At 41.6% G+C, this 15,424-nt stretch overlaps 1 protein-coding gene across 2 annotated transcripts; it reads left to right on the top strand.

Annotated features, from left to right (window-relative positions):
* The first annotated feature begins 3,275 nt into the window (after positions 1-3,275).
* Positions 3,276-14,877, top strand: LOC118085220 (lymphotactin). Of its 2 annotated transcripts, none has more exons than XM_035115624.2 (3): positions 3,276-3,470; positions 12,753-12,870; positions 13,523-14,877. In XM_035115624.2, the coding sequence occupies exons 1-3, from the start codon at positions 3,401-3,403 to the stop codon at positions 13,644-13,646; spliced, it is 312 nt and encodes a 103-aa protein (XP_034971515.1). In that variant the 5' UTR covers positions 3,276-3,400; the 3' UTR covers positions 13,647-14,877. The 2 variants fall into 2 exon arrangements, with proteins under 2 accessions (XP_034971515.1, XP_034971514.1); XM_035115623.2 differs by lacking the exons at positions 12,753-12,870; positions 13,523-14,877 and adding exons at positions 4,561-4,681; positions 5,953-7,029 and having other exon boundaries at positions 3,277-3,470.
* The last annotated feature ends 547 nt before the right edge of the window (positions 14,878-15,424 follow it).

The following is a 15,424-nucleotide window of genomic DNA, read 5'->3' on the forward strand; positions in this document are numbered from 1 at the left end:
GAATAAGAAAGATATCCCTACTTAGGATGCAAACGCTAAAATCTCTAGAGCACAGTATTTATGGGATGCTTTTGGAAGAAAATACTACTGATGCAAACAAGGGCCTAGATTAGGAGTGGTCAACTTGCAGCCCCCTCCAGATGTTGTTGAACTGCCATCAGCCCTATCAACATAGCCAATGGCCAAAGATGATGGGAGTGTAGTCCAACATGTGGGAGGTCACAGGTTCTCCATCCATGAGATGAATGAAAGGTGAAGATACTGTCAGGGGCTGGGCAGAGGATGAGGAGGAGGAGTGTAGAGACTGCCTCCCCATCCTGACCCTTCCAGGGAGGAGGAAGAAGAGGAAGACCTTACAGATTTACAACAGTGGTTTGCGGGAGGTCACAGATCAGAGGCAGATGAGGGGGAAAGTGGGGAGAGGAGGGGAGGAGTAGGCAGAGCAGCTGGCTGACACATTGTCCCTAGGAAGCATATCAGACCCACCAGACCCAGAACCCGGCGAGCCTTAAAAGTAGGAGAGTAAAGAGATCGAAGACAGAGAGCACTTAGCGGCACCCCTAGTGGAGATGATGATGATGACAATGAATGAGGAAGTGGGAGAGAAGGGGGGGTGGAGATCTACTTGGGACAATGCCATTATCCCAGAGGCTGGGTTCTATAGACTCTCTCTGTAAAGTTTAAAATAAAAAAGGACTGTAAGAACCTTTTCCTTGCCTTTATACTTTCCTGGGCAACTAGCTGGGAGCCGCTGACAGCACCCTGACAGATACGTACACCAACATACCAAAATTCCAACCTTATTTGCTGTGAGTGACAGGAGTTAAAAAAAGTGAAAGATGAGCTTTGATATTAAAAAATGTACATTTAATTTCAAATACTCTTATTAGATCTCTACAAAAAAATCTGTATAATTAAAAAGAACCCTTAATATGACAATATTTCTGATTTATAATTATAAGATGAATCATCCACATACCCTGTTCTAGCTATCGTTGATGCCTGTTTTCATCAGGCTAATCTACAATATCTTTAAACATTTGTTGGGGCAATTTCCAGAAGTAGTTTTATATTTACAATATGAGCAAATACCAGCAATTCATGGACACTTTGTTGACATCTTGCTTTTCTACCTGATGACATGAAGGATATAATTAGGAGCAAGTGTAATTTCGCATCTAGCCTGTGTAGCTCTAGAGTCTGCCATGAAATTACGTGGAGATGCATTCCCTTAGAGCAGGCATAGGCAACCTTCGTCCCTCCAGATGTTTTGGCCTACAACTCCCATCATCCCTAGCTAACAGGACCAGTGGTCAGGGATGATGGGAATTGTAGTCCCAAACTTCTGGAGGGCCGAAGGATGCCTATGCCTGCCTTAGAGTGCTGAATAGGGGAGCAGATGGTGTTGTGGTCTAAATCACTGAGCCTCTTGGGCTTGCTGATTGGAAGGTCAGTGGTTTGAATCTGTACAATGGGGTGAGCTTCTGTTGCTCTGTCCCAGCTCCTGCCAACTTAGCAGTTCGAAAGCATACCAGTACAAGTAGATAAATAGGTACCGCTGTGGTGGGAAGGTAAATGGCATTTCTTTGTGCTTTGGTTTCTGTCACTGTGTGGCAGAAGCAGTTTAGTCATGCTGGCCACATGATCCGGAAAGCTGTCTGTGGACAAATGCTGACTCCCTCGGCCTGAAAGTGAGATGAGCGCTGCACCCTATAGTTGCCTTTGACTGAACTTAACTGTCCAGATGTCCTTTACCTTTACCTAGGGTGCTGAAATATACTGCTCTTACTGTAGGTCTCTCTCTCTCTCTCTCTCTCTCTCTCTCTCTCTCTCTCTGGTTATTATATTATCATGGGATTGGGAGTTAACCTGGTTGTCATCTTCGGTGTCCCATCCAATCCTTTTGTTTTACACCTGTAGGATGAGATTCTGTAGAAAAAGAGACTGCTAAAATGATCAAAACAAACCTCTTTGTTAAGTTAATGGCTTTCACAAAGTCTGTTGTATCTTTTGGACTATAGGCGACTGGTTGCCACAGAAACTAGTAGCTGGGGATGCTTCCAAAAGGTGGGCTTTTACCTGACTGGAATGTGTCCTTGAACTCTGATCATGCCTCATTCTTGCCTGGATGGAGGACAGGTGTGCATTTTTATGTGCATGTAGAAACTAGCCTACTGTAGAAACATAAAATTTAAATTCATTTCTCCACCCAGAAGGGAATGCGGCCCTTGAGCTGATATAGGTTCCCTACTGCTGTGTAAGAGAACAATAGACTTGGGACCAATCTCAACTTGCAGCTGAAGCTGGGGACACACAGAAGCCCAATTCTGTTCTGTGAGAATCCAGTGTAATGGCATTGGGAAGCCACCTAGATATCTAATGGGAGAACAAACTCTGTTGGAGTGTTAATGCTGCAAACCCTTCCATCTTACACACAGTCTGTTTAAAGATGTGAATAATAATAATAATAATAATAATAATAATTTATTTATACCCTGCCCATCTGGCCGGGCCTCCCCAGCCACTCTGGGCGGCTTCCAACAGAAATATTAAAATACAATAATGTATTAAACATTAAAAGCTTCCCTAAACAGGCTGCCTTCAGATGTCCTCTAAAAGTCTGGCAGTTGTTTTTCTCTTTGACATCTGGTGGGAGGGCTTTCCACAGGGCGGGTGCCACTATCGCCAGAAGGCCCTCGGCACTGGACCTCAGTGTCCGGGCAGAACGATGGAGGTGGAGATGCTCCTTCAGGTATACTGGACCGAGGCCATTTAGGGCTTTAAAGGTCAGCACCAACACTTTGAATTGTGTGAATAAAAGCATATTTCATGAAGACACCCGTATCTCCTGTGACTTTCCTTCTATCATTATCAGATTATCAAGGACATGGTCCAGCCATCCAAAAGCACCCAAAGGAAGCAGAGCAGGGAAGGTAAGGGGTGTGGCCTAAGGTGAGGGGTGTGGTCTAGGGAGTGTCCTGAGGGCCAGACTGATGAGAGCCTTGGTGGGATACATTTGTCTTTCAGGTCTGGGGGTTTCCTATTCCCCCCATAGGTCATCTGTTTGTATATGAGCTGGCTTTCTGAGCTGAGTTGTCGCTCTGGTTTATGTGGCTTCACATACAGCTTAGTGATATCACTTGGTTGGTTTCCACCACACTTCTTTTCTGTGCCTGAAATAATACTAACCAGTGAAATGTTAGAAAGTGACCATATCGTAACAGGAAAAAAAGCTTCTGGGGAGTGACAGCACAGAAAGGTTTCGTTGGACAAAAATGATCACCTGCCTCTCATCCTCCCCATTACATCACTTGCACAGGAAATGTCCAGTGACCTATAAAGGTCTGGTGAAGGAGTCTTGAGTTACTTGCACTCTCGTCACCTGAGGAAAGGTACAACGATGAAATTCTATATGGCAGCCATTCTTGCCATTGTTTTCCTTGAGCTCTTCAGTGTATGCATTATAAGAGGTATGTGTGTGATTTTATTCTTCTATTCAGCAGTAGCATCCAAATTGATATTCCTAGTTTGGGATAAGATCCTTACATTGCTTTAGATAGTGGCAAAACTGCTTTCAGTGCAGCCAGAACCCTAATCCATTTTATTGTGTATCCAGTTCCAGAAACAGATACAAAGTCTTGCTTTATGGATCGTGATAAAGTATGATATGTGGGTGGGTGGGTGGAGATGGGGAGAAGTTAGATTTGCTTCAAATTTAAAGGAGAGTCTACCTAATTTGCACATTCCAATTCAATAGGTCAAGTGAAACAGACACCCTTTGAAATTCTCTGAATTTTGCGATGCAGCGCAAAAATGCACATGCTGGGATAAAGTGTGCATAAAATGCCTATATTAGCAAAAACAACAAACAAAAATATGTTTTGTTGGGGAAAATAGGCTTGCAAGATGTGTATATTAGGCAAAACCACATAATAAATGTGCATAATATGAGAAATCATCCTTAAAGTGATGGCGAATTTTCATGAGGACTTTTTTAAAAAAAAGCAAAGTGCTTTAGAAATGTAGAGGACTGAATTTAAGATTGGGGGGGGAAAGAAACTAAGCAAAACCAAAATTGGAACATTTGTTCATTCCAAGTGTGGCAACTGTCTACTGATTCTGCTGCATCTCTGAAGTATTTCTGTCTTTGTGGAAGATATAATCAAGTTCTGTTGTTCTTACTATCCACATTTTTGTTGTGATCATGGAATCGTAGAGTTGGCAGAGATCCCAACTCTATGATTCCTCATACGGCTTGGTTTCCAGACCCTTGACCATTACTACCTGTTTGCCCCTTTAAATGTGTGCCAGGTGCTTTCTCTTCTTTCAGCTGGGTCCAGAGCTCCTTTATATTCAACAAAAAGGGTTCTGGGCACAGCTGATACTGAGCAACATACTCTGATGAGAACAGGAACCACCTCTCTGCTTCTTGATGCAATTTCAAACTTGCTGTTCCAGACTGGTAATCTGCAATGGATTGCACATCACATGGTGGGATTATACTTTAAGGGGGAAAAAATGAAAGCTTCATCCCCCCCCCTTATTTTATGCCTTTGTAAGGAAGCCTTGGGTCTCAGACCAGGCCACGAAGTGTCTGTACGGGGTATCGTGAAAAGCCAATCAAGAAGCAAAGGGTTGTTGATTACGAGAAGCTGGAACATGGACTAGCAAAAGACGCGATGTGAGTATCTGTTCTGCCAAAGCCCAAACAGTTGCTTTGTATTCAGATAAGCTATAAAGGCACCCAAGTTGATCTTTAGCATAGGGTGAGACAAATAAAAAATGAAGTGAGCAGAGCAGAGATATTCTTGTGGGCCTTTGTAAGTCTGCCAAGAATCCCCTCGCTTCTAAGCAGCCATCTATGGCAAGATCTGCAGTGGGATTCTCACTGGACACTTACTTTTTCACAACGTTTCTATACAGTTTGATTATAATAAAAGCTTGATGTGGTTTGCAAAAAGAGGGCACATTGGTGTGTGCTCAGGTTATGTATACTGCCTTGGTTTGCTATTTGGGCATACTGTCTTCTTGTGGCCTTATAATTATTTAGGTCATACACAGCCAGAGGAATTCTTATGAACATCAAAAGGAGGACAGCTGAGTGGCTAGTGGGAGACTCCCATGCCATCCTAGAATGCACTTAAAGGATAGGCAAGCATTCAACACTGGTGACCCAACCATGGGACCCTACTCCGGGCTTATCTCTATAAATCAATAGTCCCTTCCTCCAAAATGTTTACCAGGCATGTGACATTTCACTAATTCCTGCTAAATAAGTGCTGACTATCCAGATTCTTATTAACTCCTACAAGTATAGTTATAAATCAGTGTTATATTATATTATAGTTCTAAAGATTAGGTCCAGGCCTTGTTAGCACTTACCTTAGTGCACTTAAGGGGCGATTGCTAACATCAGCTTATCTCATCACGATCACAGCTCTTATGCAACGTGACACTAGGGTATATTGTCTAGTCTTCAACTGGAAAGTAGCAATTAAGCTGAGAAAAACAAATATTTCATTCCATGAGGAAAAACAAAGGGTATGATAGAGAAGACTCAGGAGGGTGATTGGTTCCTCCTGTGCATATGCCATGCATCTGTGGTGGCTAGGCATCATCTAGTTCCCACAACGTTCAAGCATCTTGAATGGCCTCCATATATGCATGGGAATGTTCAGGGTCTCAGAGTAAAAACATAAGAAATACTAAAACTAGACCTTGGTGAGTTGGACTAAAGTTCATTTAGACCAGCATTATATTTTTAACACTACTTTCCCCTTGCCAGCCCATCCCCGCACAAATCTGCTTTCCCCCGTAATGTGACAAACATGCATCCAAGCTACGGGTAGAACAGTCTTCCTTCACCTGGTGCCCTCCAGATGTTCTGGACTATGAACAAGACTATAAGCCACATAACTTATTTGCATTGGCTTGCCTTTTGTTACCTTGCAGATTAACGTTAAGAGATGGTTCCAGGGACTGTGTGAAGCTTGAACGTCCCTGGGTGAAGAACATCATTAACTACGTGGACAGAAAAAAAAAGTCCACAGAACCACAATGAGCATATCTAGTCCTCAGCTCATGACCAGCTAGACTTCAGCATGTCAGAAGAAGGGCGTGTCAGAAAGAAAATGAATTGATATTGATTTATATCTTTGCATTAATGTACCATTTTTATATGTTACTGTCCATTTTTGCAATATTTTGTTTAAGTTGTCTGTTGTTGCTTCCGTTTTCTGTACACCACCTAGAGATATCTTTAATAAACTATGTGGTATAGAAATTAAATAATCAATAATCAAACAATGTTGAACCACCAGCCCACTATTTTTACTACCTGTGGACCGGGAAAGATAGTTTCTGAAACAATGTAGTTTAGAATGCCTTCCTCCAGTCAAGCAAAGCTGAGTGAACAAAGGCCATGGACTGCTGCCTTTCATCTTAATTGCTTTAGTTTTCTTTATTTATAATTATTATAAGATGTCAGCTCATTCAATAATTTCAATTTTAGCTAGCTGTACAGGGCACACTAAAGAAAACAGTGATAGCTCAGTGGTACAGCGTACGTCTTGGAAGCAGAAGGTTCCAGGTTCAATTTCTGGCACCTCCTGAAACCCTGGAGAGTTGCTACCAGGCTGTGTAGACAATGCTTAGCTAAAGAGACCAGTATATGACCATTTTCCATGCTCTTATCCCTCCCAGATCTAATCCCTGATCATTTCCATATTTTATATGGTCTGTTGAATTGTTGGACCCTGATTATGGCACACCTTTCCTAGAGAAGCCTGCCTAGCACTTTCTCTGTCATCCTTGAGACACCACACAGATATTTTTCATTCTGCCAGGCCTTTTAGATTTTTGGTTCACATACTGCTGTTTTAACGATGTTGCAATTTTACTGGTTGTTTTTTATTGTATTTTGTTGTAGACTGACCTGGGATCATTTCTGTTGAATCAAAGTGTATAAATGTATATAATACCCACATGAATGAATGAATAAATAAATAAATATGGGGTCCCCCCACAGTTCCAGGATTATTTTTTATGTTTTTTCTACTCCATCACACATTTTATAAAAATATATATTCAGGCCTAGTAATTCAGGATTCGTTCAGAGGGAGGTCTGCTGCAAAGGTATGATATATTCTAAGAGACGTAGTCAACAAATGGCCAAAAGGGGTACAACACATCTCCTAGCTATAATGTGCCACTTTTGTCACAGTGATCTATGGCAAATTGAACAAGATTGGGGAAATAAGCAGAAATTGACAGATCCTTCTATTCATAACATACACATTTTCCCATTTTGCTTTGTGAAGCTGTTGAGTATATTATTTTTCCAATCTTGTTCAGTTTGCCACATTTCTTCAGAAATTTGCATTTTTTCTTAAGAAAACCTTAGCAATTCAGCAGCCTTTTAGTGTGAATTTATCCTAACAGACACATTTTTATATAATTTTTTCGAATGTATACATATTTGCAAGCAGTTTTTCCTAATGTAAATGCATTTTTGTCTGTTATTTTTACACATACACCCATTTTTTATGCACATTTCCCCCTAATAGATGCATTTTGTAAACATTGTTTGGAGAGCTGCATTGCAAAATCTGAATAAGTGCAAATTCTGAAGGATAGCTGTGCTTTAGTTCATCTCCCCCCCACAGAAAGTGTGGATTTAACAGAGTTGCCTTCAAAACCAAGCTAAAGCAAATGTCTCTTCCATCTCTAGTATACATCTCTCCCCACCCCCACCCCGGCATTCTTACTTTTAGAAATACCACTGTCTGTGAGAAATGCATGCATAACCGGCTAACAGAAATATCTCTAGCCAGACTTTTCCCAGTAGTTATGTATGGTGACTTGCAAGGGGGCGATGAGGAGATAGTAGGCAGGAATTATAATGCTGCAATGCCTAGGAATATATTGTCCCCTTCACAATTGTCAGAAAGTCCCTAGTAAAAAAATGATTCCAGAGAGAGCAGATGTTAGTGTCAGATCCTGTCTCACACACAGAAGTCCTGGGCGGGCAGTGAGGGGAGAGTTACAAACATAAGGATGTTGTAGAGACAGGCAATTAATTAAAGCATTTCAGAAGCTTGTCATGTTTTGATTCCATTCTGTGAGCAGCAGAATTGGGAACACATGAACCAGCATGAATCTAAAAGGGACACACACAAGTTCAATAACAAATATGTGGGACAGTGTCAGAGGAGGGTCTAAGGGTGCTGAAGAGGAGGGAGAACTTGCAACTGGAGCAAACTCCAGAAGACACTGCCCTGACAGGGACCTCCAGGTGAGGTGATCCCAGGAGCTTCTACACACCCTCTGAAGATTGCCCTGTCCTCTTCCAAGGTTGCCATTTTTGAAATGCTGGCAGAGCCAAAGGCTCCATAGTTCCCTCAGTCATTGCCTGAGGAATCTATCATGGTGCTTTAAGCAGCACTGGGCCCCTTAGTGGTGGTGGTGCCAGAAGCTCTGATCCTTAAATGCTATATATTTAAATCTTCAGTTGGGCCCAGACCATTGCTGGAGTAACACCACGGTCTGCTGCTTTGGGATGCCCATATCGAACCTCACCTGAATTCCTCCCAGCTCCATGTGGAGCTGTCCATGGTTCTGCTTCCCTGCCCGAACTCTTAGCTTTCCCAGCCCGCCTTGTAGATTCCACTAGGGACAGAATATACTGACATTTAGGGTTGCCAGACTCAATAGAGAACAGGACTCCTGTGCCTTTAATTGCCCTGCTCTCTTTTGAGTCTGGAAACCTTAAAGAGAAACCAGCAGACCCTTTGCTTGGGAATTAAACAAAGGGTCTGCTGGCTTCTCTTTAAGGTTTCCAGACTCAAAAGAGAGCAGGGCAATTAAAGGCACAGAAGTCCTGTCCTCTATTGAGTCTGGCAACCCTACTGACATTTCCATACAGTTTAATACATTAAGCGCAAACATCAGCAATAAAATAAAATCAGCCACACCGAGGTTACAAATTTAAGTTCCACATATTAAATAGAACATCTACTACAACTTCTTCCACTAGGCTCAAATAATTAATTTATAAAATCCCTAATGCAAGCACATAAATAGGTCCAGCTCTACCGGTAGCTTTCTGGGGGCCCTGTAGAGACCCTTCTTCTATCTTGGTGGTCTCTAGCATCAATGAGCAGCAACAGCAGTGCTTGGAATCAGCACTGGATGCAGGTAGCACCATTTCAATTTCCTCCAATGCACCCAATGTAGTGTTGCTCCAGGGTATTATGGGGAATTAGAATGGCACTTCCAACAGAGATTCAGCAGGCATCTTCTATGCTAACCTTTGAACATTTGCTGAAAACCTTTCTATGCTGCCAGGCTCATGCAGACAACGAATAAAAAAGATTTCTGTAATAGTTGGCTGGTGATTTCTAATTTTAATGTGTATACGGTATATTTTTTTGTAAACTGCTATGATATTTTTTGTAATGGTATTGTAAATACCACTACAAGTATTTTTTTTGTAAATAAATAATATCATACTATCATGGCGTGCTATGGTCCATGGGGTCATGAAGAGTCGGACACGACTAAACGACTAAACAACAACAATATCATACTACATGTCATCATAGAGTTTTGCTTTTTTAAAAATTACTTTAAGCAGAAGCAGATTTTTTTTAAAAAAGAATTCTTTCTTTACTTAAGTGCAATTCTACTAATAAAAAATGGTAAAATATGAGTGAGCAAATGGTGCCATTGGTCTGATTTCAAGGAGGAAATGAATAAAATACCTTCTCAGTACTGGTGCCCGCCGTGTGGAACACCCTCCCATCAGATGTCAAAGAGATAAACAACTGACATTTAGAAGACATATGAAGGCAGCCCAGTTCAGGGAAGTTTTTAATGTCTGACAATTTAATGTATTTTTAATATTTTGTTGGAAGCCGCCCAGAGTGGCTGCGGAAACCCAGCCAGATGGATGGGGTACAAATAAAAAATATGATGATGATGATGATGATGAAAGGGCCTACAGCTGCCAGAGAACAGGAAATCATTAATTTAGAAAGCTGATTTCAAATAGGAGACCTTTGTTGATTTAGAATTGGTTAGGACTTCTGCATGCTTAGACTCTTGCCTATAGGAATGAACATTGTGGGTGGGCTTCTTAAGAATGGAGAATACAATATTAAGTGCTATTTTGAACCACTGTTTTAATTCCACTTTGAGCTGGATACAAAAGAGTAAAGTCTAAGCCAGGTTTCCTCAACCTCAGCCCTCCAGATGTTTTTGGGCTACAACTCCCATGATCCCTAGCTAGCAGGACCAGTGGTCAGGGATGATGGGAATTGTAGTCTTGAAACATCTGGAGGGCCGAGGTTGAGGAAGCCTGGTCTAAGCTGTTCTAAAAGAGCCCTGGAGTAGAAAGAAATTCAGCACATTTTGAATTCAAAATGGCGGTGGGATTACAGTAGTGATAAAGGCAGTGGAGGATGAAAGGCATACAACAGCAAGGAAGGCCATTTGGCTTTCCAAATTTCCTTAGCAAGATCTGAATTGACCCAATTCGGATCATTCAGTCTTTTCCAAAAACTTATTTCTGCAGCCCTACTTAGCAATGTATGGAAGTGATGACACAACCCTTTCATCTGTCTCAGTGAAATGAATGCAGAATGAGAAGATGGTAATTTGGGGAAAGTAACGCTGAGCCTAGGGCTTGCTGATCAGAAGGTCGGCGGTTCGAATCCCTGTGACGGGGTGAGCTCCTGTTGCTTGGTCCCAGCTCCTGCCAACCTAGCAGTTCGAAAGCACATCAAAATGCAAGTAGATAAATAGGAACCGCTATAGCGGGAAGGTAAACAGCGTTTCCATGTGCTGCTCTGGTTTGCCAGAAGCGGCTTTGTCATACTGGCCACATGACCTGGAAGCTATACGCCGGCTCCCTCGGCCAATAATGCGAGATGAGCGCGCAACCCCAGAGTCGGTCACGACTGGACCTAATGGTCAGGGGTCCCTTTACCTTTACCTTACTGTAATCCCCTAACACAGAAACCATGGCATCAGTGATGTGCAATTTAAAGAGCTATAGAAGGAAAATCAAAGAGTAGCAAAGGAGGGCAGAGCTCCTGTACTAAAGGAGGGAATTTTGCACGTTGTCATGTAGAAATAAGGAAAGTCACATGTGCTGTTGCCCTGTTCTCCCAAGGCATATTGGCCATCTTTCCAGAAAATGGCATGGTGGGTTGGTATCCCCACAGTTACTATTATTATTCTGACACATGGACATACCACCCTTCCTTCAGGGAGCTCAGGGCAGCATCCAAGAGATTATCTCATACTACCTTCACAATAAGATTGGTTAGGTTAGCTTTCCCCAAGCTGATGCCCTCTCGATGTCTTGGACAACAGATGTAGCCTAAAATATCTAGAGGTTATCAGGCTGGGTATGGCTGTACAGTCAGAGGCAATGATGCTTCGGAATACCAGTTGCCCTCCCCCAGGATATTACATTGGCCTGCTTTTGGTTTCCACAGTCCTACCAATACTTTCCTTGTGTGAGAGACAGTGTTGCTGGTTTGGTCGCACGGCCAACAGTGCTCACACTTGATCATTAGAAATGGAGCGAGTGATCTTTGAAGTCCTGTTATGATTCTCCATTGGTACACATGATGAGCCTCTTCTCTGAGCTACGCATTTTCTCCCTGATTTGTGTGGTGCATTGTGGCGCCGCTGAGCAGCGTCAAGATGAAACCATAGACACATAACTGGTTTCCACTGCAGAGAAAGAACTTTCTTTTGTGCCTAAAATAAAACTGACTTTTGAAGTGCTAAAGCAGTAACCACATTGTGGCAGGAAAAAGCTCTCGATGAGGGGCTAGCAGAGATGAAGGTTCTTTCCCCCTTCACCTGACTAGAAAAAAAACCCCTGAAATGTGTTCTCAGATTTTCCGCCTCACATCCTCCCCATTACACCCCTTGCTCAGGAAGGGTCCAGGAAGGGTCCAGCGAGCTATAAAAATCTGGTGAGGGGAACCCTTAGTTACTTGTAGTCCCATCACTTCAGGAAAGGATCAACCATGAAACTCTACACGGCAGCCATTCTGACCATTGCTTTTTTCGAGCTCTTCAGTGTATATATTATTACAGGTATGTTTAAAATATTATTAATAATAGTCACATGTTTCTTCATATCCTGGGAAGCGTAGTTTGTTAAAGGTGCCAAGAGTTGTTTGAATTACCCTTATTTCACTCTCTGAGCTACAATTCGCAGAGCAGTTTAACAATCCATCTCCACACTGGGAATTCTGAGAACTGTAGTTCTCAGAGGATAAATAGGGGACTCCTAATGATAATTTCCATGTGCATGCTGAAATTTTTTTCTGTGCACTTCTGTTCCCACCTGGATTGATAAAAGCCGAGAAATGCTTTCCTTGCAGTAGAAGTGCAGTTTTCAGGGTGGGAGAGAGAGATATTTCAATCACTACCCTAAACGAGTAACAATTGTGATTTATTGTATTGTAAATCCAATAGCTAGAAGACCGACAGGAATCAGATCTACTTGTAGACATGCAAGAACAAAAGCCCTATAAGGAACCCCTTTATTTTTTTGTTATTTAAAGTTGTTTTACACTTTTAAATAGTGTGTTTTAATATTAATGGAGGTTTTTTAAATTGTTTTAACCTGCCCTGGGACATTAGGGTGAGGGGAAGGAAATAAGTTCTAATAATAATAATGTTCCTGATTATTTGATGCCAGTTAAACTTATATTTTATCTCTTTTTAAGGAACGCTTGGATCTCAGACTATGGCACTCGACTCCTGTGTAGACTTGCAGACAGATGAAATAAACATCCGAAGAATTGCTGCTTATACAACCCAAACCAGACCAGTAAAAGCTGTGATGTAAGTATCTTGCCTAATCTTCAACTGTAAAGTAGCCAACAAGTCTGAAGAAAGGGACATGCTTGTGTGACTTTCCAAAGAAACACAGATTCCAGTTAGAAGTAGCAGCATTGCCAGTGTATACAATACAATGTTCATTCCATGTTCTATCTGATAACTGTCTGGGTGGGTGACCAAATATGGGATTAATATAGGAGACTATTGCATCATGGCTATGCTCTGCCTCCCTATCAGAGGCAGCATGCTCTTGTGCTCAGGTCCCAATTGCAAGCTTTCCATGGCATCTGCTTGGCCACTGCGAGAACGGGATGCTGGACTAGATGGGCCACTGGCCTGAGCCATCAGACTCTTCTTGTGTTCTTGTTTTAAGTGGAGGCATATAATGGTGTCCAACATTCATCATTCAAACTTCCAACCTATTACTGACACCAATCCAACCGGAGGCCTATAAAATTTTAGCTGCAATCCTTTGCAAGTCTACTCAAAAATAAGTCTCATTGAGTCCCATTAGGCTGGATTCCACTTGCTCCTAGTGGACATAGAACAGCCGCCCAAAGCACTATGTTTCCTATTTCACACAGAAATACAAGCCACAATAATTCTTTGATTTAACAAAATTAAACTTAGTGATTTGCTTTTTATTCTCTTGCAGCTTAATCACCAGAAGAGGTGTAAAGGTCTGCGTGCCACATGATCTTCCATGGGTGACAAAAACCATGAACTACTTGGACCGAAAAAAGGCAATACAACAAAGAAGAACAACATCTAGGTCTTAGGAGCATGACCAGCTAAGCTGCAGCACGTCAAATCATCAAGAGCTGCTCATAGCTTTGGCTAATTCTTGACTGGAAATAAAGTTACTGAACTGATGTAGATTCACTGGAATCTATTTATCCGTCAAAGCAGTGCTGATTCAATTACAGCATTTTAGTGCTGCCTTTAGTCTTAATTACTTTAGGTTAGCCTTTTTTATTTATTGGAAGAAGGCAGCTCTTCAGTATTTTCAATTGCAGCTGTTTTCAGTGTTTGAGGAGTACTTATTCAGAGTTTCCCTTTTCATTATATTGTTTCTCTGGTTTATAGTGCCCTTCGAAGACGATATTAATCTAGTGTGCTCTATGATTGCATACAACTTATTGTTTCCCTGTTAGGATGGCTGAGGGCTTCCTGTGCTTAAGATAGCACTGATTATACAAACATAAACCTCAGGGGACGCTGGGGTGGGAGATTGGAGGGAGAGGAGCCCTAGAAGCCAATCTGGCACTTATAAAAGATGAGGCCCCCATGGATATAGACAGATTTCACGGTAAAGTTCATCGCTCTTCCACAGTGCCAGTTAGCAAAAGTGTTTTGGCACTACCTAGGTCCTAAGATACATATGGCTGTAAGGAGGTTGTTCCTATTGTGCAAATATATGAGGAAATAGCTAATAGAAGGAAAGCAGTATCCAAAAAGAAATCAGGGACAGGACTGTTTATTAACATGAACGCGGACTTACGTATTGGAATAAATAGAACAAGCTGCCTGTAATTCAAATTTGTGCTTTCTTCATCTCCTTCATGTTTAGTACATGACCACTGGAAACTTTCATGGAATGTATAAAACTGTCGCTTGCTGATATTCCTCAAAATTGTATACCTTTTCATTTCCTTGATTTTTTGAGGAACTTTTAAAAATTAATCCACTTACTTCCTGTCATTGGATCCATTTGCTGATCAAACTAGATGTTACGGGAACTGAATACAGGTGACAGTGAGAATATTTGAAAAAAGATAGCTATTACTGGTCAAGAGTACAAAAAAGAAATGCCATGCAATGTTTTGAAGAACATCTAAAATGTCTTAGCTGAATGAAGAGATATACTTATATTAATTCAAAGACATTCATGTGAACTTAGTTGTTCATTCAATTGGTTTTACAACACTTGGGATCAAATTACTTTCACCATGCTTTTACTATGCACTTAATAAATCAGTCCTTTGAATGATATTTTATATCCTTTGGTTATTAACAGTAAGTAGAATCTACCAGGAAGTGCTTTTGTACAAGTCCCATTGAAATCTTAACAAGAACATAGTAGTCATTTCATCTCTTAACTACTTGCTCGGGTCCCCCCCCCCCGCCCTCCAGTTATAACATGGTGTAACAGAACACAAGAAAAATCTGATGAAATGTTTGGTACTGCCAATATGTGTGTGGATGGATGGATGGATGGATGGACGGACAGACAGACAGACAGACAGACAGACAGACAGACAGACAGACAGACAGACAACAAGTTCCATCCTATTCCTAGTTTTTTACCAGTTCAAACAGGTAAATCATGGCAACCAAATGAGTAGATTTACAATAGCCTTTATCCACTCTGCTGAGGTCTGAGAGTTTAATTATTTCAAACATTCACAAAGAGTTGGGCATTCAACAGCTTTTACTGTGCTCAGTGACTCTGACTGGATAGTTATCAGTCTTTTTCTGCCTTGGAATCTCTGACTGTGAAAATACCAGCCATGTGCACTGTTAACACAGCACACCAGTTTCATCCACCTCCAAACCA

Source organism: Zootoca vivipara, chromosome 4 (assembly GCF_963506605.1).
Source record: "Zootoca vivipara chromosome 4, rZooViv1.1, whole genome shotgun sequence".
NCBI lineage: Eukaryota > Metazoa > Chordata > Lepidosauria > Squamata > Lacertidae > Zootoca > Zootoca vivipara.

What these genes read in the sequence shown, in the direction of transcription:
- LOC118085220 (XM_035115624.2), top strand. Translation starts at nt 3,401, where the DNA reads ATGAAATTCTATATGGCAGCCATTCTTGCCATTGTTTTCCTTGAGCTC. An exon ending in CAGTGTATGCATTATAAGAG is followed by an intron (nt 3,471 to 12,752) that starts GTATGTGTGTGA and finishes TCTCTTTTTAAG; the next exon opens with GAACGCTTGGATCTCAGACT. An exon ending in AGACCAGTAAAAGCTGTGAT is followed by an intron (nt 12,871 to 13,522) that starts GTAAGTATCTTG and finishes ATTCTCTTGCAG; the next exon opens with CTTAATCACCAGAAGAGGTG.